This window comes from Thermobia domestica, unplaced genomic scaffold (genome assembly GCF_964235325.1).
Source record: "Thermobia domestica unplaced genomic scaffold, izTheDome1.hap1.1 HAP1_SCAFFOLD_208, whole genome shotgun sequence".
Taxonomy (NCBI): domain Eukaryota; kingdom Metazoa; phylum Arthropoda; class Insecta; order Zygentoma; family Lepismatidae; genus Thermobia; species Thermobia domestica.
In genome coordinates, this window is record NW_027655933.1 from 166,397 (window position 1) to 193,077 (window position 26,681).

Below are 26,681 nucleotides of genomic sequence, written 5' to 3' on the forward strand. Positions count from 1 at the left end.
TCGATTTCAATACTGATTTCCGTAAAGACAAACGATAAATGCTATCAAGATGTTTTTTTTTTTTTCAATCGATTCAGCGTCCCGATAATATGTCTCATCTCCTCCGTTAACCCTCTATTCGAACAAGAATTGGTTAAAATTTAACATTTTAGGTTTCAACGCTTATCGCCATTAAACGAAAACGGTAACAGATAGCAAGAAACGGTTTTTACAAATGATTCAGGCTCTCGAGACAACATAACGACTATCAACAATACCCTATCAAAACCGGAAGTGGTTCAAATTTACTATTACTTCCTGCTTCAATACTGGTTTCAACGTTTATCACATAGAACAAAACAGTAACTGACAACAAGAAGCTGTTTTTCTGTAGGCGATTCAATGTCTGAAGACAACATGTCATTACTATCCTAGCACACTGCCGAAACAGAAAGTGGTTCAAATTTACTTTTACTTCCGGTTTCAATACTGATTTCCGTAGAGCAAAAATTGTAAATCATATCAAAATGTGGTTTGTTGCAATCGATTCGGTGTCCCAAGAATAGATTTCATCTCATTCATTCAATCTCTATTCAAACCGCAAGTGCTTAAGATTAACCATTTCCAGTTTCAGCGTTTATTGCCACATAACCTACATGATAATAGATAGCGAGAAGCATTTTTCTTGCAAAAGATTTAGTGTCTCAAGGCAACATATTGTAACTATCCACAATCATCTATCAAAACCGGAAATAATTCAAATTTACTTTTATTTCCGGTTTAAATACTAATTTCTGTAAAGCAAAAATAGTACAAGATACCAAGAGGAGTTTTTTTTATTTTTATTTATTTTATTTTTATTTTTATTTATTTATTTATTTTTTTTTTTTTTTTTGCAATCGATTCTGTGTTGCAAGAATATGTTCTATCTCCTTCATTAGCCCTCTATTCAAACTGGAAGTGGTTCACATAAACAATTTTTGGTTTTAAACTTTATCGCCATAAAACAAAAACAGTAAGGGATAGCGAATAATGGCTTTTTGATATGGATCCAGCATCCGAGGAATAATTTCCATCTTTGATGTTATTACTCTATTACAACATGTACTTATGGATGCACTACTTCAAGTTTGAGTATTTGAATTCACATAATTTGGAAGTCTTGGTTTCACACTGTGAAACGATACTCACTTGTTTATTGATGTTCCTAAAATTTGCATTGAAATTTTTACTCTATTCTGTTAAACTTGGTATATAATCTTTGGTAATCGTCATACTTAAAGTGTAACTTTTCTTCATTATATTTGGAGAATAATTTAAATCCCGTAATATCAATTGGTGCTGTTGCCATTCTCGTAGCTTCAGATGCTTGTCACTACTGATCGACACAGATGCTACAAATATCTTACATCAGAAGGAACAAACTTCTTGTACTCTAACAATACGTAGTAAATTTCATACTATTAAATTCTTGTATCGTAAAAACGTTCTACTTTAGCGAGTTAACATTGCTATTGTAATTTAGTATTAGTACATCCCCAAATTAGTGTGATGTGACTTTGTGAAAGCTATTAACTTTATCTGACTACATGTTCAGCGTTATATAGCAGATGTACCTAAGTTTTCCTGAACTTTTCTAAGTACATCAGGGTAAGTTAGCTAGAACTTTCCTTAGAGTGTGAATAATCAGACAGGTTCATACGATTTACAAATTTGACATGTAAGTTTTTTCATGCTAAAAAAGATACTACATTCATAAATACCTCCTTCCTGAGAAGAGATATGGTGATACTCCCGATAGATTACTATTCAAAACTGACTGTATAAATTCCTTTTCCCATTCTAAGGTCACACTATCCACCTGAAAATTAAAAACATTATGTACCATTTTTTATTATACATATACACATACTGTATACATATATATACATATACTGTATTATCACTACTATTGATAACCAAAGTAAGTTATTAAAGTAACGCAATGGCATTTACTTCTCTTAACATCAAATAGTAAATGCACAGTGACAATTCACATTCGGAAAGGGAAGAAAGGTTTCAACTAGAGGATTCTTCTAATGTAAGTAATATTTTTGGATTTTCTTTATGTCATTGTTTCCTCAGTTTTATGGAAAAATAATAATTATTGAGATAAATGTTTCATTAAATGCGCAGTTTAGACACGGTGCGAGAAAAAATACGGACACTGTGAAAAACTACATAGTGTTCAAAAAACATACCGTACTCATATTAATAGCACAGGTAGCCACTGCAAGCGGTCACAAAAGCCGGTCATACAGATGTTGAAAGTTTGTCTGGGTTATGAAATTCCACGGTCGCTGCATTGGCGTAGCTGAGCGATGGCTATTGCCGAGGTCTGGCTGACAGTCAAGCGCCGATCTAGTATGTCTCACAGGTGCACGACAGGGATTAAGTTCTAGCAGGCCCGGGTAGAAGGTGTATATCGAGTAGAAAAAGCTAGGTCGCCCTGGCACTACCGTGACTGTTATTCTGGCTGGATCTCTTGAATGTCGTCCTCCAAGGGATTAGCTAGTGCTCCCTTTGCCTATAGGGACGTCCAGAAGTCCACTTGCGGAATGTAGATAAAAGTCCTCTTCATTCCTTCTTGGTTGGAGCCTGTGCTGGCGAATTCTTCTTCTTCTCCGTTTGCGCCGTTGTTGTTGGCCGCAAGAGCTGTTGAGGAAACTGAATATTGATACCGGGGATTGCAGTGAGCAAGGCGTTAAGTGCAGCCATTCTCCAGACATACTGGAGGGCAATACACAACAATGTGATACGTTCAATAAGAAACTGACGGTCCGCTTCACTAAGTTGTGCGATGAAAGGACAAGAATGTGTCGTACTTCGGCAGCATCTAGGCGACCCAAAGTAGGCTCGTTTTGTCGAGATTGTAAATAGGCAATTGCTGCTGGAACATCAAATGTAACACCATATTGATGTTGTCTTGCGCTGTTTCCTGTACTTTTGGAAAATCTCTGAAGCTGCTGAGTAATGGCTCTAAGAGCGTCCACCATGGCGATATTAGGGTCCGGAGTGGTAGGACGAGATGCATCTTCACCACCTTGCATCGTCCTTTTGAGAAACTGTGGAAGTGATGGTTGAAAAAGTTTTCGAGATCTAACACCTGCAGTCTTCGGTGTAAAAGTGACGCTAACACTGGTAACAGCACTGGTACTAACCGTAGACATTACAGGGGCACAAATGGTCACAGAATGCGGCACAAACACTGGAGTGTTCCAAATGTAAACGCCGGTGAAGGGGCTGGAGCCCAAGTGTGATCATGTATTCTAACAGACGGTGACGGCACTCGCGAAGCGTCGTAAGGTACGCAATGCACAGTGCAATTGACAGAGAATCGATTGCCGATACAGCGACACTGTGATGAAATTGGGGCGTTGCGACAGAGATGCGAATAGAACTGGGTATGCTATTGCACAGAAGTCGGGAACTCAACGTACGGTTGACGCGGAATTCAGAATCAATCGGAGCACTCACGTGCGCAGTGGTCCTATCCTCAACACCACCCTCACACCTCGCGAACTGAAGCTCCACCACCTAGTTTCCAGGTTTTATTCTCCTGGCAACCAGATGGAAATCCCTGATTGGTTGTCCAGATAACGCCTGAGGATAGGAATGACAACGTCACTATTCTACGACGAGTTAGTCATACTCCCCTCAATGAAAACCAGAGCGAGGAGTAAGCGTAACTTACTGACACCATACCAAACTGCCACATGGTGAGTAATGAGTGCGAATATACACTGGATTTTCTAAAGTTGTGGCCAATCTAAGCTTGCAGCGACGTAAACACTGGCCTACTCACAATCAGAAGGAAAATATTGTATTCATGCGCGCGTTTAAGAGAATTTTCTATAGCTGACAGCCAATGTGTGAAGCGATGCGTAGGAATCTAGACAGAGCTTTTGACTGACGATCACATAGCAGTTAGTCACGTTCGAGGATCAGTTAACAAACAGTACAAAAGAAATATACGAAATTTCTTTATCCGTGGGATTCTTATTCCTTCCATTGCACCAAAATTTGTACACTTTCTGACGCCAATCAGAAATAAGCGCTGTACCACTGAGCCATCGTGCCCCCATACAGAATGGAAGAGAATGAAAGACCTTACAAATCACAATAAAAAAAAGGAAAGAAAAAAAATCCTTCGGTGTCTCTCTCGGCCTTATTCAGTAGAGTTTTCGTCAACTATGTCTTAATTTACGATAATAAGCATATCAGTTATAATTGCTTATTGCTATTTACGTTGCATTGCGATCAGCAAATTGCGCGATGAAAGCCTCTGTTTTCCATACATTATGGGAAACCTCGTGGTAAATAGGGAAATTTTAAAGATGCGAATTATAATAGAAAATTGGATCTCAATAAAGTACATTGTGTTATCCCTTGTGCTTCTGTTGTGTGTTTATTTAAACATGCGTAGTGTTTGGTTGGTTCTGAGTCCCTTTCAACACTGAGGGTAAATCATGGGTGGACCTACAGCTTAACATAGTTTCCCAGAGGGAATCGAAGCTAGGTCTTCCACACTGGAAACGCGTACGCTAACCACGTAGCCAAAGAAGCTCAAGATCTTGCGTAAGTTTTATATTATTTCTGTCGTTCACATTGAAGTTTGTAGAAAGAAGCAATAGAAATTGTGTTCTAAAGCTTGAAAACTATTTTTTTTTTTTTTTAAATATCAGAACTACTGTTGATTTCAGCCGAAATTTCTTTCACCGTTGGAGCCTTGTTGCTTCCTTTGCACCAAAATTTATGTACTTTCTGATGGATGACACGATTTGTATAATAGCCTATTTTTTTTTCAATCATGTATCTTTATTTTTCACCTCGTCCCTTATGTTTACGGGTGTTGACACTTCCCGTCTTCCAAGAATTCCTTTTTCAACGAAAAAAATCACCTGTTATATTAGCGGTAAGCATAACAACATCACTCACACTTTACAGAGATCGGCACGTCGTAAATATGAATGCACGTTTAGAACAATTTGCCTTGCTTGGCTATTTAATGGACTGCCACCTCTATGTAATCGAAAATAACATGGAGAGAACAGACACACTGAATTTCTCTTACACAGGACGCCATATTGCACCTGTACAGCAGAAAACAAGCTAATTTAGATATATGTATGAAATTTTATACTTCACAGATATATTGTAGGTCTTTGATCAAATCATAATTGCACAATTTGTTCTACATAAGTGTAATCTTCTTTAAAATGTGGGATTATTTGTTTGCGCGTATCGACAAACCGCATTGCTTGTTACAGAAAATATCGCAGCCCTGTGTTCGTTTCTATAACTCAAAATCATTGCGTATTTATGAGCATGCATTATGTATATATTAACTATTTGTTACTTCAAAGTACTAATAATTTTAATTATGTGAAGGTAAATCTAAAAAATCACGTTCTATGGTAGGAAACTCCTTCATAATGGTGCCGTTCCAACATAACTTGGGATTACTTAATGTTAGTGATTTGGAGCTACTGAAATTACGTCACTGAAAACTTAGGTTGGCCACGACTTTAGTTCACTTGCATGTCTACAGACTCGCATCTGACTTTCGCCATGTCCGAAAGGGAAACAACTTCATTGCTGATTGCCACAGCTTTCCATTTGCCTCACTACTGCAGTGTTGCCCTACATTAATGGGACGTTTTCGGTGATAAGCAGGCGTTCACATAACAATGCGAGAGAAACGCAAGAACATATTGTTTACTGATCATGGGTCTATACAGAGGACCACGTGGCCGATTACACTGGCGCTCACTGTCCTGTCAATCAGGATGCGATCCTTCTGTCATGGGGCTTCATGGTGCATCGTGGGGGGAACTAGGTGCATGACACGTTACAATATATAAAATTATGTGCCTGTATGTTCAACGGTTGAAAATCTACACGTAATAATTGCGCATAAAGGTTTAAAAAAAAAAAAAAAAAAAAAAAAAAAAACTACGTGTTGCTTTATCTTTTATGCAACAAGTCAGTTCAATCGGTCAAAACGTGATAATAAGTAGTCTATAGACATTCCCAGATTTCAATGATGGAAACATTTTCGGCGAATGTGTCGGTGAATGTGAAACTGCTGAAGTAATATTTACAACATTGACGGCCAAGCACACAGAGTTACAGTCACATCCTATTTATTCGAGTTTTACTATATTATTATAGAATTACACATACCAACTCCCCTGTTCCAACGTCATTAGTAAGGCTCGCACTTTCTCCAGTATAATCTATTTTGAGGAACCATCTTGCTATGACAGCACCTGCACCAATGATATATCCAGAACCATTAGTCTTTTTTTCACCTAAAAATTTGCTATAATCAATTGGAGTACCAAACACAGGACTGAAAAACGAAACGAAGGAAAATTCAACAAAAGGCATTTCTTATAAATGGTAGTTAGTTCAAATTCTAAATTCTACAATGTATATTGTATACAATTTTTACAAATTTGATAGACAAGAAATATTGAAGTGTATACTGCTAAAAACAGAAATTGTGACTAATCCAAGGAAGTAATTGAGAACTATTATATTCTCCAAAACTCCTTGCGACGACAGTTTACAACAGGCTGTTCATTAGCAAAATTAATTTTGTTCAGAGGAGCAAAAATTGAATGTGGAATTATCACCTTCAGCTCTCCTAAAACAACTTTAAAATTGGAAATAGTGCAGGTGTTTTTGTGTGTAGAACAAAGAAGCTTATATGAAATCATTTTTTTCATTAATATTACAGGGATGGACTGCTAACGTCTATCCTGGCAAAAGTCATTGCAACTTACATACTTTAGTTTCGTTTATCAAAATATTCAAGGTTTAAAATCAAATTTCCATTCTTTACAATACAGTGTCATTCTGTCTAGAACTCCCAAATTACTATATATGGACAAATTATTAGTAAAATGGGCAATTGAAGTTCTTAAGACATTCATATCTCTAAACTTAAGTACATATAGGATTAGTTATTGATATTTTATTAGTACACATTAGTACTTGTAAAACCAATCTCTTTTCTACAAATAAGGCTTCTAATCTTTTTTGGCATAATATCAATCAATATTTCGCAAAAATCTGAATAATCAACATCTCTTTCTCTCTTTGTAATTGTAAGGATTTATTCTATCAACTAGCAGCGTTCACCCCGCTTCGCTGCGGTCACCCCGGAACGCAATAAACGTTGTTACTTAGATAATTTTTACTTTTTCGCTTTCAAGTGATATGATAAAAACCATAGAAGATTGCATTAAATGTTAACATTATATCGCCTGTCATTTATGTTAACCCGCCCCGCTTCGCTGCGGTCACCCCGGAACGCAATAAACTTTGTTACTTAGATAATTTTTACTTTTTCGCTTTCAAGTGATTGCAGTAAATGTTAACATTATAGCGCCTGTCATTTATGTTAACCCGCCGAGTGACACGGTCATGCGGGTTGCATATAAATACGTTTATTTTTACCTATGATGATCTAACAAAGGATTTGTACGTTATGGACACTTGAATGGTCAATTATCTCAAGACACTGGTAATTAAAAATTAAAGTGATATGATAAAAACCATCTAGGGTCCAAATCCTAATAACCCCCCAAAAATAAAAGAAATTGGTTCAGCCGTATTAGCGTGATGAGGGAACAAAGGATTTGTACGTTCTCTTTTATATATATAGATTAGCCTTTCGCCATAGGCCTTACGCTTCATTTTGATATCAGCACGTGGCACAACGATTCGATAGGGTTCATGTCTAATTATTGCCCTGTAATTGGGCACGGAAATGCCCCTCAAACAAGTTCCTCAGTCTTAGTTTCTGATCGATGACAAGGTGTGCCGTCTTGTATAAATATTCCATTTCTACAGTTGTGTTCAACCGATATATCAGCAGAGGATGTGTAGCGAAATTTTAGAATTTAAAAATAATGTAGGATTTAATAATTAGTTAAAACCAACTTTACAACAGACTGTACCAACCAGCAGACTTTATCGGCAGCAACAATGCTCAGTACTACAGTTACTACTTTATGGAAATTACATAGTCTTATACTATTACAGAGGCTGTTCTGCATATCTGATCAAAATGTACTTCCTAAATAGTTACGGAAATTCATGGCACCAAATGCTGCAAGCGCACTTCCGTGATTCCGAAGAATGACCTGAAAACGTAGTTTCTATTCCACAATGTAGTAATGAAAATTTTCCGAACAACTGTCTCACTTTTTCCAACATCGTTGTTGTAAAGTAAACTTTATTTGTAATAGAGTTGAGTTGATTTTGGGTTTAACGTCCCGTTCAGCAGCGAGGCTATATGAGACGCTTATTATTTGTAATAGAAGTTCCATAATTTATTTTTATCACAGAAAATAAAAAAATCGACATTTTATTCGTTTCATACGCGTAATACAATGTTTTCTCATAATTCTACTACATTTCTATATTTACATAGTTCCATTTCATACCCATAAGTAGGGCTAATATAAATTACCTACTAGAAGATTCTCATTACCCAAAATTCCAAAATTTAACTGAAGTAACTCATTAAAAGAAATACTGAAAATTTTCACCACGTTTCATTCAGAAAATAAACTAAATTGTAATTAATAAACAGGTTGACACTTGCAGTTCTTCTTCTGATAAACAAACAAACAAACAAACAAACAAACAAACAAACAAAAAAAGATAAAACAAAAGTACGAAGTTGTGGGCTGCAATAAGTATCTTAATTTTAATTTATAAAATAAAAAGGTATTTCTTGCTCTTTGGTTACATACGTATTTTCTTTTACCATGTAATTATTATATTTTCTTTCATTATTTTATTATACAATTTTTACAAGTAATAATTCTCTATTTTCAATACATTTTTTCTGATTACATTGTTATAGAACTAGAATTTACAATGAACAAAACTGTTACTACAACAGGGTAAACTATTTATCCTAATACACTTTTATCTTTGTTTTTACTTCTTTGTTTTTACTTGTAACTTTTAAACTAATGGACAAAAGTACAGAAGTTTAGTATCATGTAAATATCGGCGGGGAGACATTATTTGGTTTCCTGTGTGATACCACAAGGTTAACAGTGTTGTCAACCCAACATAAAGTTGTATTTTTTCAAATGGCACTATTTCAAATCGAAATGTAAAACGGGAACATACAATACCACCTTTATCATGCAGTGTTACAAACTAAAGACAGTACAGCATCACAAACATCGAAAAGCAACCAAATTTTTGAGAGTTCTACAACAGTAATAGCGCAAGTGAGACGGACAGGATAATGCACATCTAAAGTACCTTGAAGTTGAATAGTACGGTTATCATATGACGTATTTCAAAGAAGTAAAAACAAAGATACAAGAAATTAAAAATTTGACATTTTTCAGAGGACTTTACTTAGAGAAAGTGTTTAGATAAGTATTACAGCGAATTAGGTACACTCATGTCCAAAATGATTGTCGCATATCTATAACTTGTTATAAGAATATAATTTGATAATGATTTTGCAGGGTACTTTTAATACTGATACTATGTGTATAATCGAATTGGGAAATGTATATTTGTGGCCAATTTCATAGGAAAAGATTTATAAATACGAAAATTAGAATGAGTAAAACAAAATGCTGCTAAATGGACAAGAAAGTTTTATTTTCGTTTTAGTGTTCTTATTTACTGCTCTTTTACATGATAATTGCCCCATACATGTCTTTGCCGATTATACACATACTAACATTATAAGAAATACTGGACGAAATCGTTATCAAATTATATTCCTACAACAACATATTTGTAGACATGCGACAATAATTTTGTACATAAATGTACATGGTTTTCAATAGACAAAAAGTTCATAATGCCGTTTACAGCAATTCAATATCTCAAACCATTTGGAAAATATAGATGGTGTGATTGATTTTAGTGTCCCGTTCAGCAGTGAGGATATATATGAAACGTGGACGTACAACTTAACGTGGGATCCGAGTCACATGAGCTACCGCTGGGAATCGAACTTGGATTTCCCGCGCCATCACGCTATCCACATAGTCACGAGGAAGCTCTCGGGAAATACAACAAAACTGGTAAAATTCGATATATTGCTTAAAATGGCGTATTCTTGAAAACTTTTTAAAAACAATTTATGATTTACTTTGCCTCTACAACATTACAACACTTTCTCGTAGGTGTAATTACATTAAGTTCTCGTAATTTCATAATTTTAAGCAGTTCTGCAAATTTTAACAGTTTTTACCATACCACCAAAACGGTTTGAGATATCACATTTGTATGAACGGCAATCTTCACATTTATTGAAAACCATCCATGCAATTGAATGAAACTTATCTAAACAGTTTTTTGAAATAAATGCTTTCGTAAGAAGTCGAATTTTCAGCCTCTTTTTAACTTTATACATATACATTCGAATTCTGTCATATCATGATCATAGTATTAGACATTCAAGTACTATGGATATGCATTGTCTCGTCTGTCTCATGTATGTTATTGCTGCTGTAAAGGTAATCAGAATCTGTATGTGATACTGTAGAGTCCTTTGTTTGCAACCTGAATAATAAATGTAACATTGTAAGTTTTCGTATAATATGTGAATTTGAAATGTGTAGTAACCTAACGTACTACTACCTGAAAAAAATACAACTTTATGTTGGATCGGCAACACTTATTGATGAAATATTAAATAAATATTCCTTGTGGTACAACAGAGTATGTCAAAAAATGGCCCCTTGCCGATATTTGTATAGTACAAAATTTCGGCGTTTTTTGTCTATTAATTTAAAAGTTACAAGGGCGTATCGAGATAAATGATACACTCTGTATATATATGTATAAACTTTAAGTAAGAACTTTAAGAATGTATTTTTTAGAATTTCCGAAGTCAAAAATTTCCGGACGAGGAGGTTCGTTACGTCGTAACAGGTATCTTCTTTATAAGGAATTCTGTGTATTCTTTTTCATCAAATAACAATATAAGAACTTTGGTTTCAATATGTATTTTCCTTGCACTTTACACATACATACATATATATATATATATATATATATATATATATATATATATATATATATATATATATATATATACACAGAGAAAGAGGGATAGAGAGAGAGAGAGAGAGAGAGAAATACCATGTAAATTTCTTATTACCAAGTACGACATATTTGAAAATTTTCCACCTGTGAGAAGTTGCTATTGGAAAATTATAGTTTGCTGTTATTTTATATTCCTATACATGCATTCAACTTATTTTATAGCTTTATGTGGAGTTAATACTTAGTCACTGATATCTGTTTAGAATGGAAAAATTTCCCAAATGGAAAATTATGGAAAGTTCGTCACCTCACATCACTACCACAAGGTTCCGTTGGAGAACTACGAGAAGGGTATTGTTCCATTTCCTCTTCCAAAGCTTTTCAGAGACCAATCACATGTCTCCTGTCCAAAGCCATTTTAAGCAGTTCAAATCCAAAAAAGTAAACTTTATTTGAATCTGGAGACTTTGCAGGTATCTCACAGAAAAGTTTTGACTTTATTACAGTAGCCCCTTAATATTTTGGTAGAACGCGACGGACTGATGAATGAGGACGATATTGATCTCGTTTCTATCAGTTCCCCACGTGGTGCAAAAGATCTTGAATAGCAAATTCTGCTAATAATTTGTCCACTTGCACACGCATATTATATAAGTGGTACATGTGTTATATGTCGTTGAGAAGTCTCACCGAATATACCTATCGCGTGAAATATTTCGCTTGTCATACTTCTATAAAAGTAACATAATTTGCTTACTGACTGTATTAACAGTATAAGTAGCTCAACAAGAACATGCAGCATTATTATTAAATACTGAAATTGTGGACAAAACTAATCAATCATGGCAGCTAGTAAATTTCTTGGAAAAATGTCTACGGCACTTGTCTGCCGTATAATCCTGCGAATGTTAGTTTCTGATTGAATTTTGCTTGTGATTTTTTTTTTTTTTTTTTTTTTTTTTTAAGGTAGAGGAATCAACTGAATATTTATATTCAAATTGCTGAAGGTATTTTTCGTGCTAAATACGCATGAGTTGACAATCGAATTGTCCGTGCCCGTAAAGGAAGAGTTCTCTTCCATTATAATACATACATTTTTGCCGGGACAGAAAAATTTGTCTGTATTATAGAGCTGTCCGTTGCGAATGATATACCAAAGATGAAGAATACTAATGCAAAATTACTGGTTCCGCTCTTGTTCTACATGATCATTGTGAAAGTGCACAATGGTGTATAACATACAGTGAATCTGGATTTATTTTTTTAAAGATTCTTACATAACAACTACTTTCCAACGCAATTCAGATAGTTAATAATTCTATCACTGTCTCACAGCAATGTAAAAAAATAAAAGATAAACCAATAACTACTTAAACTTCTTACCTTTTACTAGTGGAATTTAATGCGCGCAGAACATCATCTTTCTTCAAGTTCATAATAACAGCTTTATTATATGACCATAGTTCAAGGATGCTAGACTCCCAACAGGCTTCATCCATGTTAGAAATGAAAGTGCAATACCAATTTTCAGGCAAATCAACACTAGGATCAAATTCCTTTGGTGTATCTTCATCTGGAGTTATTTCTGCGAAGAAATCGTCTTCAAAATTATCGTCGAAGTCATTGAAGTCTGAAAAGCCATCACTTTCAACGTCATTCGACCCATTAGTTAGTTGTCGCTTTCTTCTAGAACCTATGTTTACAACAGGCATCCTAAAAGTGGGAAAATACATTTTAAACAAAATAAAACTATAAACTGGGGACAAGTTTTACACACTGTAGTGGATTTTTACACGGCTTTTTAATGACGTATGGATACTAACGACATAAATTCATAATAATTTCTTTTCTCTTCATCCTACTTAATTGAATGAGAAATGAGTGATTCAATGAAAATGGATCTGCCTTTTGATAAGGAAATATTTCAAAATTTCTTATCCTAAATAAGAAATAAAATACTTCTAAGACTTCGTCTATCTTATGCATACGATGTTCTCGAAGTATCAGGAAAATAATTAAAAATACAAAATAATCTATTTGGTCCATAGATACATATATAATGTCCTTGGTGAAAATTGCGCCATCACTAAGCAATTACAATTTCAGGAGGATCGTGCATGAAAGAGCCCAGCACAACCTTGGTTCGATGGGGGATTAGTACCCCAAAGAGTGGTTTATGCAACGCTCAAACAGTGGAACTGAGACAAGTGAAGAGGAAACCTATAAGCAGCGACGATTTCAGGATGTAGCCCGTCGAGAAATCTCTCCAGGGATAAATTCAATCTTACTCACGTGGGTTACCAGTATTTTTGCCATACTACTTTTACCCTCACGTATTGAAAGTTACACAGGAAAAATCTGAAATCACCAGTGCGTGTAAGCAAGCGCCACTGTGTCATCGACATATACAACAGAAACACAAGTGCGTTCAAACCGGGTGCGCATTTTCAGTCTAAGGGAAAGCAACTTCTCGCAGCGTGAAATTGATATGCATACAGTGCATGTCGCTACGACGATCGGGCAGTAGACCGTGTAATGTGACCACATCACGGAATGACGAAGGTACACATGGTCAAAACAACCGTACAGCGCCGTCCACAATGTCAGTTCGACGCTGGAGTGCGGTAATGGGATGGACTTCTTTGAGTTGGATTCCATTGACCCAGAGCCACAAATGACTCAGGATGAAATGAGCGAATAAACAACGTCGCTGGTGTGGCAGAAGGTCCTGTTTTCAGACAAGCCTCGCTCCATCCTTAGGTGTTATAGGTAGGGTTCTATTGAGTATAACACACGCGATGTTAGCTACATTCACGGCAACCTCACCAGTGACCACTACAGCATAACAAGGAAATTTCAGAAGTCGAGATCATACTCTTCCTTCAGACACAACCGCCCGCCATATTTCAGCAACGGTTACATGTACCCTATAATGTGCAAAACTTCTCGAAGGATTGATGCACGTGGTCCAGGGTTAGATTCCCAGTGAGAGAGCATTAAAAGATTGGAATGCATTACGATGGTTCGGATTCCACCTTAAACTGTTGATTCACATCTTATATAGCTTCAGTCATGAAAAGGAAAAGTAAACTTCAACTAAAGCAACCACCCTCTCCGAGAAAGTCAGGTACTGCCCTTTGTCTGGCCTCCACGGTCGCCTGGTATTTCATTCATCGAACACGTGTGGAATATGATTGGTCGTCAATTTGTTCGCCACGGTTCTTCTGCAGTGTCGACTGTTGTATATTCACATACGAGGAGCGTGGCAGGTGACCCCTCAGGAACATATCCAAAGCCTGTCCGATTCAACGACACAACATATAATGACTCTAACTGCGACTTGTGGGAGCTTCAGGACACACTGATATATTAAGGTTAGAGCTGTTGTGCAGTTCTGAAATCGTATTGCATACTAATGTGACGGGTCTGTGTTATAAATTTAATTCCACGCACACATGTCTTTCTTGATGGTGCAATTTTCACAAACACCACGACTCTTGCCTTATCGGGTCTTGCGGGTCACTCCCAAAATTTAAATATCATGAAAATTTACGGCCAGCTTCCAACATTTTTGATAGCCAACATTTTGACTGATAGTTATAAATATTACACCATATCTATTAAAAGATTAAAACTATCCCAATATTTGTAATATCCATGCCCCAGAACGTACCTGAAACAGATGTCCTTCCAGTTCTTTCCTCGTACTGATATTCCAGTAACACTATCATGTATTTGAAGCATCTGCAAGAAGAGTAAAGTAATTTTTTATAAAACATATATTTAATGAGCCTCTTTAGATCTGCCTTCATCGCTCTGCTATTTTGCCGTATAAGTTTAAACAGATCATGACGTAAAGAATAAAGAAGAAAAATCCCATGGTTATTCGCCATTATTCTGCAACTTACGTTTTGTCGAAAATGCCTCCGTTTTCTTCATATATTAAAAATTTTTGCAGATTTCAACGCCATAAAAGATTACTGACAAACTTATGTTCAATATGTTCGTTAAATACTAACGTAAAATAATGAAATTAGTAGTAAAAGACACACATGGACTTGCACAAGCTTTCTTCCATTAAAAACATTCTAAAGGAAACATTCTGCTAGAGATAAAGGGAATTTTATTACTCCAAGCTAAATATTTTAAGACTACTCCGAAGAACAAAATTACCACAGATTTAAAGCTACACACGAAACCTTTTATCAAGTATTTTTCTCCCATTAAATTACAACATATATTACCTGCACTAGTCCAATATTTGTATCTAGACATTGATTTACATATACATGAAATAAACGAAATTTATTTTGCTTTACGCAACACCAAGATCAATCTAAAGATGCAAATTAAATGCTTCGCTCAATTCAGCGAGCTCAACTTGGATACATATTTTCAAATGGAGCATATAATTGGAATCAGTAAATTATTCTCTTTCAAGAAAAATGAAAAGAAACAAAATATCTTGAACCATTCTATAGATAGAGCATCTTAATATTTTGCCAAAAATAGCATGTGAGAAATGGCGCCATCTTTTGTAACCTGTATCTCGGGCCAGGAATTTTTTATTTGGAACAAAAGGAAAAAACATACGTGTTTCTTGCTTTGTAATGCATTTTAACATTTCTTAAATTCAACAACATCTGAGATTATCAAGGTAATCCCCCTGTCTGAATCAATATGGACTTATGCCACTAATAACTCTAATATTGCATAAATTATTTCTTACACAAGGAGTAGCTTATTCTTGAAGAAATCTGCTTTGGGTGAAGTTTTCCGAGAACGCTATATATATATTTCTGTTTGTATTTTACAAGAAAATGTTTCATTAATAACTGCTGCATAACATTATATAGTCTAAGGTATTAGAGTGAGAACGTTTAGTGCGGTGGTCCGTGCCTTTTATTTGCATAGTTTAAGCATCCCAAGAATATATTCTACATTCCCATTTATCCATTTACTGAAGCCGAAGTTGATAAATTGATCAATTTTGGATAGAGTATTGGATTGGCTATAGTTGGGAAATCTAGTGTACTTTTAGTAGTAGAGCTTTTACCTCCGGTGCGTGGTGTTCCTGGTTCGATCCCAGCTCAAGTGCAGTTTTTCATGGACACTCATCGCGTGATTGGGTTTTCTGAGGGTTCTCCCGTTTCCTCACAACTTCATTTCAGAATTTCATTAATTATCATCATCAGCTCCCTAAGCCTACACGGCATAACCATGTGACACAAAACTGAAAGTAACTTTTCACAATAGTTTACATGATTATGCAAATATCATTACTTTTTCTCATACAGCGATGTCATTCCAACTCATTACGCAACAATGTGATTATGGGAAAACGAATTTACAGCCAGTGTTCGATGTGTGTCAGAAAAATTTAAAGAAGTCTGCAGTGACTATTGTTTTCTTGGAGGAAACGCATAATGGCAGTTACATTTTCCTTATGGAGATATTTCAAAACAAGTGGAAAATGCATATTACAGAATTTTGATTGGTTGGTTTGCGTCTTAATCGTCCCTTTTACCACTTGAGGCTATTTATATGACGTGAAACTATAGCTTACATAGGATTCGAACCACATGAACTACTTTCGAGAATCGAGCTCGTGTCTCTCGGAACAAAGGCACGTACACTAACCATATAATCACGTAGGACTTCTAGAGCAATTTAAGATGAGGAACACTCCATTTCGAACAGCGTCTGGAGCTTAATGGTTAGATTTGAACCATTTCTTGAATTGATATCCGAGAAATTGTCTTCCACCGGAGAGCGAACCCAAAAGCACTACCGATCTGGGTTCGATCTACAATTCGGGGCTGCGGTGGCTCAGTGGTAGAACGTTTACCTCTGGTGTAAGGAGTCTATGATTCGATCCCAGTTCGCACCAAGTGAGCTTTGTGGTGGACAAACACCGTGTGCGTGGGTTTTCTCGGGGTTCTCCCGTTTCCTCCCACTTTCTTCATTCCACCATTTCATTCATTTCTCATCATCACTGTGTCCTTTAGTCTAGCCGGCATAAATATGGGACGTAAAACTTAAAAATTTCATTTTTTTTTTCAATCTGCAATTTTACTAAGAATCACAGTGATGTTAGAGTCGGTTTAACAACAGTGTAACAAATTAAATGTTAGTTGAATTTAATATCTTCAAGGTCATATTTTAGTACTAAACAGTCAAATTCGAAACTATCCAAAAGAAGTACATTTAGGAAAAGGATTGAAAATCTGAGATTTCATTAGGAGGTCTAAGGTTCACCTCGAGTACAAAATACGTATACAATATTTTGAAGCATGAGCCTGAACTGTACTATGCTCAGTTGAGTAGCAGTTGAATTTGTCGAGGAAATGCGGCCTTTTCCTGGATGTATCTTCTCAAAGCCTTTACTGGTTAATTGAAATTTAGCGTCCCTTTCAACAGCGAGGCTATATGAGACGTGGACCTGCAATTTAAGGTGGAATCCAAGCAACCGAATGCGTTCAAATTTCAAGGGTCTCCCATTGGGAATCGTACCCGGAACCCCATGCACTAGACCAGGAGGGAGGGCTTAAAACCTATGTGTGATAGTAACAGTGAACGCAAGAACTTCACAACCAATTGCCAATACTATACAATAACGATCGCGGTATTTACACGTAAATTGTGGTGACAAATGTACTAGTTGAAATCGTGGAGTTGTGACAGGGACTGTAATTTTAGTTTTAACTGACAACGTTTACTCTACCTACACGACTATTAAAAAAAAAAAAAAAAAAAAAAAAAAAAAAAAAAATGCTCAGACGATTCTCACGAAACACAATATACTTTAAATTTTGGTTCAAGATACATTCTAGATTCTGTATTTACTTCACGCATATAGATTGATTGATTGATTTTTGAGTTTATCGTCCCTTTTCAGCAGCGAGGCTATATGAGACGGAACCTACTGATTATCGTGGAATCCGAACCACATGAGCTCCCACCAGGGATCGAACCCGGGTCTCCCAGGCCAGAGGCGCGTACGCTAACTGCTCAACCATGGAGGAGCTCTTCACGCATATAGAAATTTGAACTGCGGATCCAGAGAAACGACCATAAAATGTCAATTCAATACTGTTAAATTTCGAAAATCACACTTAGAACCAACTTATTGATAAACAAGAACAACGTAATTACTTCGCTGCGTTCGGAATATACAGGATAACAGTATTTATCTCTCATTACTTCCTTATCCACATGATAATAAGACTTTTCCTGAAGAGACAGATAAGTTAGGGAATACGATATTACTGAAATTTCAAGTATTATTGATTAATGAAGATGCAATTCTCCTGACATTATTATGTTGTAGCTCGGCGAAAACTCTTCCATCATTTTGAACTATGGGCACCAACGTAACAAAGACGTAGTCAGCATATCAGTATCCAGTAGAGTTATTTTTGGCTTTTTAAATGATTTTAATTCATGTCTCTCCCTAAGTTCCTCATGATGCTGGTCATAGCTTTTCGTAGGCTGTAACTTAAGGAAGTTAATATAATCTAGACTATTCTTAATTTAACCATAGCTTATGGTGCAACGTTTTGCTGAAACAATATTCCGCAACAAATATTACGATATTATTGAGGTCATTAACTTTAAAATTTATATTGCGTAGAGAGTTGAGTTGAATTTAAGTTTAGCGTCCCTTTCAGTAGCGAGACTATATGAGATGTGGACCTACTGATTAACGTGGAATCCGAACCACATGAGCTCCTGCCGGGAATCGAACCCGAGTCTCACATTGTGTACAGAGTTACGACAAACAAAAACATCAATTCTGCCAAGTCACCACAAATAAATCTTACTTTTTGATAAGGTTCACTATATTCTAATCAACTACGTACCTGTAATAATGCATCTGGCTCTAAAACATCCTCTGCTGCAAAAATAACAGACTGAAGTCTTAATCCGGACGGAAAATTGTTGTGAAGCCATTCTGTCGTTTTTAAGAATTCCGAGTTCTGAGGAATCCAAAGCTTTTCAGGGCGTGTTTCTTGGTAAAATCTTAACAAGCCAGTCCCAAATAAAGCCGATGATAACATACAAATTATTATACACAGTATTGGATGCTCAGCAATAGTATATCCCCACCTGCAACAATTATTAAGACACGAGTAAAAGCTTTAATACAGCTCTATGTTGTTTCTATTTATAAGATTAATTTAATATCCAATTAATAAACACTGTATATCTATAAACTCAATTATTACACATTACAAAGAGAGGATGTCTTTATTAACTTTTTTTTTTCTTTTTCGAAGCAACGGAACATTTCAAATACCTCTACAAGGTCAAAATTAAAAACTCAACTATTGAAATTTAATCATTTCTTTAAGCACCAAGCGGAAGGAGAAAACGTCTATTCTGTCACATACTAATCCTTACTAGAATAACTTTCTTGAGTATTCGAGTATTTGACGTTCTAATCGCTTTTATATATGTAATATACTATGTGTGCCTATTTTTTCAGTAATACACTAATTAACACACGAAGAGTGAAAACTTGAATGACTGGACCGGGACGCAAACCTGAGATCTCCGGGATACCGTGCCCATGTATTAACCACTACGCCAACCCGTCCACTTCCCTGAAAAGCCACACACTTTCTCACTCCTGAAGTCGGTGCTCTCCCCTCAGACCACATGACTTGTACTACATCCTAGCTGTTGTGCTTGAAGAATCCAGTGTCCATATATTGACAACACCTTTTGACGGTTGTAATTTAATGTACATTACTGAAGGAAGGAACCATTGTGTATTAGTGAATTCACACCAACAGAGGATTTGGTGTGTAAAAGTAGGTCAGTAGTTTCCTCCTTTCATTAATATATACAAAATTACAATCGTCAAAAGGTGTTTATCGGATTGTCCAAACACAGCAGATAGGCTGTGGTACAAGCCATGTCGTCTCAGTGAAGAGCACCGACTTCAGGAAAAAATGAAATGAAATCTTTGAGTTTTACATCCCACGATTATGCCGGTTAGGCTAAAGGAGATGGTGAAGATGAGAAATGAAGAAAGTGGGAAGAAACGGGAGAACCCCGAGGAAACTCACGCACACGGTGTTTGTCCACCACAAAGTTCACTTGGCAGGGGCTGGGATCGAACCCGGGACCCCAAGCACCAGAGGTGAACCCTCTACCACTGAGCCACCGCGGCCCTTCCGACTTAAGGAGTGAGAGAGTGTGTGGCTGTCCTGAGAAGCGGACTGGGTGGAGTAGTGGTTAATGCATAGGCACGGTACGCCGGAGATCTCAGTCCAGCCATTCATTTTTTCACTCTTTGTGTATTATTGAATTCACCAACAGAGGATCTGGTTGGATATTTTAGAGGATCTGGTGTGTAAAAATAAGTTAAAATCGGTTGTTTCTTCCATTCATTAGTATATACACTTCACTAATTTTTTTAATGTTTCTTGAATTCTCTTTATAGCAATCAAAATTCCGGGCAAAAGATTTAAACTAACTAAAAAGATCAATATTGCCAGTCCTCTATAGAAGGAAAATCCCAAACAATAAAAAATGCAAGATGCGATATAGCTATAATGGACTGATTAGTGAAAAGTACTCTATTATAGAAGAATTTACTTGTATATGAAATTAAGAGTTTCTAATGAAAATGACTATAGTACGCGCATGTGAACAGACGTATGACCTTCGGCGTTGTTCTCACGTCGACCAACCTGGTTAAAGCGACGTTGCCAGTGCAATGAAGTGAAGACAACTTCGGCCGAAACTAAGACGGAAATGTGACGTTTCTGATCTAAAACATCAATTGAGAGTTGTAGAATATTGGTGAAACAATCATGCTTCTAGCTTAATTTGTTCGTATTTTACAGCTGTTATATTTTCCTGTGATTTCTTATTGTAGTTATTGCTCGATTATGAAAGTTGATTTTATCTATGAAAATTAGTTTAAAAAGATTAACGTCATGAACCACCAATAATATGAGCCTGGTAACATAGGTTCCATGAGCGGGATATCCTGAAAAGGTCAGAGAATTTGAAATTTCTAGAAAAGTTAGGGAATTCTCAGAATTTCTACTACTAATCAGGGAAATTCCAAGCTTTCGAAAACATAGTGGTGTGGACATATTTTCAATCATAGTTTTTCGTCATCGCTTCCTTGCAATATCAAACAGAAACCGTTTTCTAGTGCTTCTTTAACTTGTCATTTGGAACAGATAGTAGCTGACGGAATAATATAAACAAAAAGTTGTGTGGAAAGAAAGTTCTATTAACATTTGTTTCAACAGAGAAAGGAACGCAGATACTGTAAAATATTTTACAAAATACTGGATACGTAATTTTTATAATAGTTGAGGTCATAATGAAAGGGAAATTGTTATATTTGAATGAACAGAGAAAGGAACGTAGATATTGTAAAATCTTTATCAATACTTATTTATATATTCTTTTACTCGAGATTTCTTCGTAGTTTGGTATTAAAATACTTACTAACATATCCTCATTTTATTGTCCTAGAAAACCAATATATGTTGCGAGTAAAATGGTTTAGATTGATGAAGCCACTGGTGTTATAAGAACAGTACTTCATGTCACATTCCGCCCCCCCCCCCCCTCGATTACGAAATCTTGGCTAAACGAAGTAATACATGTTGCTAGTAAAATACTGTAGAATGATCGAGCCCCTGGAATGATAACCACACTATTTCATGTTACGGACCCTCCCATATATATATATATATATATATATATATATATATATATATATGGTGTGCAGCACTTTGCTTATGCGACACCTGCCAATCAACTCTGAATTCGTCAACCTAGAGTTCTTATCAGAAACCTGCAGTATAATACTGAGAACATTTCTATATTTTTTTTAAGAGTGTTTTTTTCTGTGAATAACTGAGGTCTTGGGTTGTTTTGTAGTAGCTATAGCCTCTGCAAGTTGTGATAAACGTAAAATGAGTCGAAATGTTCAATTGAGTGAAAGAAAGGTAGAGATTATCAAAAGGCTTGATAAACGTGAGATTGGTGAATGTCTTGCCACAAGTTTGGGATTGAAAGGAGGACGTTTTACGACATAAAAACCCGAATTTAAACAGTCAAGGCTATTCTCGTCTTTATTTTATAATCCTAATGAGACTGATTTAAAAATTGGAGATCATTACAATGTAAGTCGATTGCATCAAAGCGAGAAAAGTTGCTACCAGCTTTAAAGTTAGTAAAGATCGTATCACAGTTTTAGAGTATGCAAATGCTAGTAGTATTCACAGTGTAGCTTTACTTGTGAAAGGAAATTGTTAATAAAAAAAAATGTTTGAATAACGTGAAATTTCTTCCTGTATATTGCAAGGCCCAGATAAGCGCTTGGACGAAATGCTGAGTTATTTTATGACTGGTATGCGAACAAATTTATCAAAAATGGGAAGAGATTCAGAGAAAAAGAAAAGAAATTTGGAAAAATGATTCTGTTATTGAATAATGAACAATCACATCCAGATAGTGAACTGTTGGAATCAGTTGATGAGGATTTTGAAGACAAGTATTTACCTCCAAACGTTACAGAACTAATTCAGTCAATGGATCAAGGTGTGATAGAGAAACAAAACGAATGTACACTTCTCCAAAACATAATTGCGTGTGTAAATTTATCTAAGTCCTTAAAACTGTCAGTTTGGCAAGAATGCATTCGAATAAGGGGAGGGAGGGGGGGGGGGAATAACAAGACTTCCGAACACCCTCAAAGATTGCTGCTTGAAATTGCCAGCTCGTTTTTTGTTACTTAATATAATGATACTTTTAGAACAAAATAATGCCTTGGAAAATGCAGAAAACTTTGTTTTAACTGAAGAGAAACATACACTTTGCAACACCCTCCCCCCCCAAAAAAATAGAAAAAACATAATGAAGGTTGTGAAGGAGTTCGTTACTTATCAATAGAATTGAAGGAAAATTCTGCAGTTATTTCAATAACCATGCGTATTAAGTTCTTCTTTTCTGTTGGAACTTAATACTTTTGAACTTTGTTCGAATCCTACTAAGTTATTTTTTTATTCTAACTTTCCTGCTATTCTTGCTATACAGTTCTCTATTATATGCTTTACACAGAGGTGATGGAAAATTTTCTAACCTAACCAAAAACACGATGTGAAACCTTTTCTATTGCAATGTAATTTCTCGTTAGGGCAAGTCACTTCTTACATCTATTCATAAGATTTTCGTAAACCTAAAAGAAAAGTGCTCTTTCATATGCACTTCCTGTTTTGGCATGACGGTTCTACCAAATTCTGACTAATTTCTTACACTTTTAAGTTAGGTTAAAGATTTGTATTTCTTTTAGCAGAGCATACCCGAAATAACGAGCTCCATTACTACTAGCAGATTGACTTCAGGAGGACTCAGTATAAATACACTGTGGACGTATGGCATAAGAACTACAGTGCATAAAACACGAACCAACGTTTGCTAAGTGACCACTAAAACGCACGAATGATATCTAACCGAGTTAGGGCAGGAGCGCAACAGGGGAAAGCGTTCTTAGGAAGCAGGCGCCTCAGCGACGGGGGTATACGCTTAAAAGAGGATAACGAAAGAGCACACTTGCACATACAATCCTTTCAGTATCACTCAAAATTCATTTGAATATGTTTTGTACTGACAGTAATTACTTATATTCATGTCTCATTCCTTTACAAAAAATGTATCACATTGTATTTTACCTATAAATTTAGTATTTGGTTGAACCGTGTACTCGAATGAGCCCAATGTTTTTAATTGTCGTTTAGCACTTCTAATGATTTTACACTATCAACCTTTACCTGCAAACATAAAAGAGAGACACATTACTTATTATTTAAACCAACTGTCTCACAAGTTTGTTGCGTAGAATGTATCTTGGTACTGTTTAAGAAGAGTCCGTCATAAAAATGGAATTCTACGGTCAAAATGAGTGAGTGCATAATAAAGAGGATTGTCTAAGACGGTCTAATTTCTTGGTTGGTATTCTGAAGCGGATTGTTACAAAAGTACGGTTACGTTGTAATTTTTAAATTGTTGAACTTAGTGAACTATAAAATGGTAATGTTGTTTGTGCTGGGTGTTAGTGGGGTTTCCCTTAATGACGAAGCTACCTATTTTATAATAAATCTTGTTATCAGTATTTGCCGTTTCAAATGCTCCTCCTATTTTGTAAGTGTTTTGTTCTGTGAATCCAGAGTGAGAAAGTATGTCTTAACAAGTTTGTCTTTCGTTACTGTGTTCGTGTTTAAAGAAATACAAAATAAAGGTTAGTTTAGTTTCTTAATCATTGATTTGTATGGTTTCCCTCACTCCACTCAGAATGTTTCAAATTCTATTTATTTTAGTGATATGTGAACTAACGAACTTTACCCGCCTAGGATAATTAGGATATAGTATACATGAAGCTGCATCAGTTTCCGAAGGAGCAGGACGCTCATACTTTTAGAGAGTATTTATTGAGTATATACGAACTTACAAAGGGGGTAACAAAGCGACTTTTATTTACTTTTCGACTGATACGAAAATAAAAAAAGAACGTACCTGTACTTTATATCTGCATGTGTAGTGCCCTTGTACTTTATCTATGACTATGTGTGTGGAGGGGGGATTTAACGCATATCGCATGTCTTGTGCACATGGATACTTCTTACTATTGCACTACGTAGAAGATTTATGGTATTTCATGTAGAAGTGGTAATAGAACACAGAAGAAACGCAGATCAGGGGGTTCTCATGTATACTATTAACGATAATTAATTCTAGTATTGAATAATTTTTTCATAATGTAGGAAACTAGTATATGATATTTATAAGTGTGGAACATCTAGGGTTCTCCGGCGTAGTATTTTTGCACAATGTACGAAACATGTTTTATATGTTCACAAGCATAAAGTCACAAGTGTGAAATATAAGTAACTGAGTGTAATAACATAACACGCCTTCAGTGTACCACTATAGCCAACTGGTTGCATTCGTGCTTTTAGTGGCAACCTAGCGCAAGTTGGGTTTGTGATTTTTCTACAGTAGTTTTATAGCATACGTCTAGACATGTATTCATGTAAAATGTATGTGTTCTTCAATATAACCTGCACTGCAAGTTTTACTGAAAAACGACCCGGTATTTTTAACGTGTATTACTTTTAGCCATTGTTATATTGAAAAATGTTACTTTTTGTTTCGGATGGCAGTGTAATAAAATAAATCTTACCAGAAGAAGAATCGCTCCAAATTAGAAATTATAGCTAATCGACACTTATTCACATATTGTATGCCGTGTTTGTCATATACCCTGTTGCGAATACCCACTGATATTCTGTTTGTATCTTCAGTCCCTTGTAGAACTTCACAATTCTCCATTTCTTTCGTGAGCGGTCATCACTACATTCTACGGTCAATTTAATAAAGGTGGTCACTTCTATATTTTGGACACCAGTTTTGAAAAATAAATCGTGTTACGGTCACTTTTTCTTCTTGGTAGAGAGATAAGGATTGTCTTCTGCTGTTTCTTTCAATACCGGGGCATATTGGAGTAGGTTAGCTAAGGCTGCGATAAGGCAAAGTCTTAAGATAGAAAAGTAAGCAACTTCAATATTTTCTATGTAACTACGAATGGCCATTTGATTATATTCTCATATATTTGGTACAAGTACATTTGATTTATTGAAAAATCAAGACTAAAGTACTCTTATTTTGATTATTCGCTTCTTTTTCTTCTTCTGTGGCTTTTTTTTTTTTTTGCCTCGGAGCTCACTTTTCCGGTAATTTTAAGCGGTGAATTCAAAAGAAAATGAATGGCCGATGTGAATCTTTAAGGATGCTTGTAAGATGCGAAATAAAGCAGAGTGTTGTAAACATAGATAATAGGCATGAAGCATAGGTGGAGATAAGGTGAAAATTAAATAATCCATATCGAAAGAGCCAGAACCAAGTAATTTATAAAGGAAGGAGAGAAAAATGATGCGATATTGTTGGTAGAGAGGACAGGAAAAAATAAGATGATTGATGGTGCTTAAGACCACAATTACAGAAAGGAGTAGTGGTTTGCGAAGAAGAAATAATCGTTGAGGAGTGGGAAGGATGTGAAATGGTACGGAGGAGGAAATTGTGATAAGAGGGGGGGATTATGATGGAGATACCAACGCGGAGAACGGAAAGGACAAGGGTGGTGCCAGTACCAATGCGTCGTTGTACAAGAAATATAAGCGGTCCAGCGTTGAAAATGGAGGGAAGTAAGGAGCAGGAACAAATCGATGGGCGAGACGGAAAGAGAATTAGAAGAGCCTTGAACGGCTTCATGCCGTTGCAGCTGCGTCGGGAATGCAATTTACAAGGATACCGACATGACCCTTGAACCAAATTGAGCATGTAATAAAGTTAAGGGAGAAGAAGACGGATTTCAGAGAGAAGCCAGGAGGATTGTAAGGATTGGAATAGAGCATGGGCGTCCGAAAGGGAGGGCAGGGGGCCGGGGCCCCCTCTGGCTCACGAAAATGTATTACATTTCTTAAAATTTTCTTAATACAAATAAAAAATAACAAACGTAATATATAGGAAACATAAAAGTGTGCCCCCTAGAAAATTTTCTTCGGGCGCCCATGGTGTAGAGATTT

The 26,681-nt window shown here is 36.0% G+C and overlaps 1 protein-coding gene across 1 annotated transcript in view; it reads right to left on the minus strand.

Annotated features, from left to right (window-relative positions):
- Positions 1-25,768, minus strand: part of LOC145676546 (patched domain-containing protein 3-like) — a 90,155-nt gene extending 64,387 nt beyond the window's left edge. Inside the window, exons 1-6 of the mRNA XM_081747377.1 lie at positions 25,280-25,768; positions 18,927-19,173; positions 14,738-14,808; positions 12,448-12,777; positions 6,205-6,373; positions 1,743-1,840 (exon numbers count right to left, since the gene is read on the minus strand). Of these exons, the coding sequence (XP_081603503.1) occupies positions 1,743-1,840; positions 6,205-6,373; positions 12,448-12,777; positions 14,738-14,808; positions 18,927-19,173; positions 25,280-25,428 (1,064 nt within the window). The 5' untranslated portion in view covers positions 25,429-25,768. The remainder of the gene's footprint in view (positions 1-1,742; positions 1,841-6,204; positions 6,374-12,447; positions 12,778-14,737; positions 14,809-18,926; positions 19,174-25,279) is intronic.
- Between the last annotated feature and the right edge of the window lie 913 nt (positions 25,769-26,681).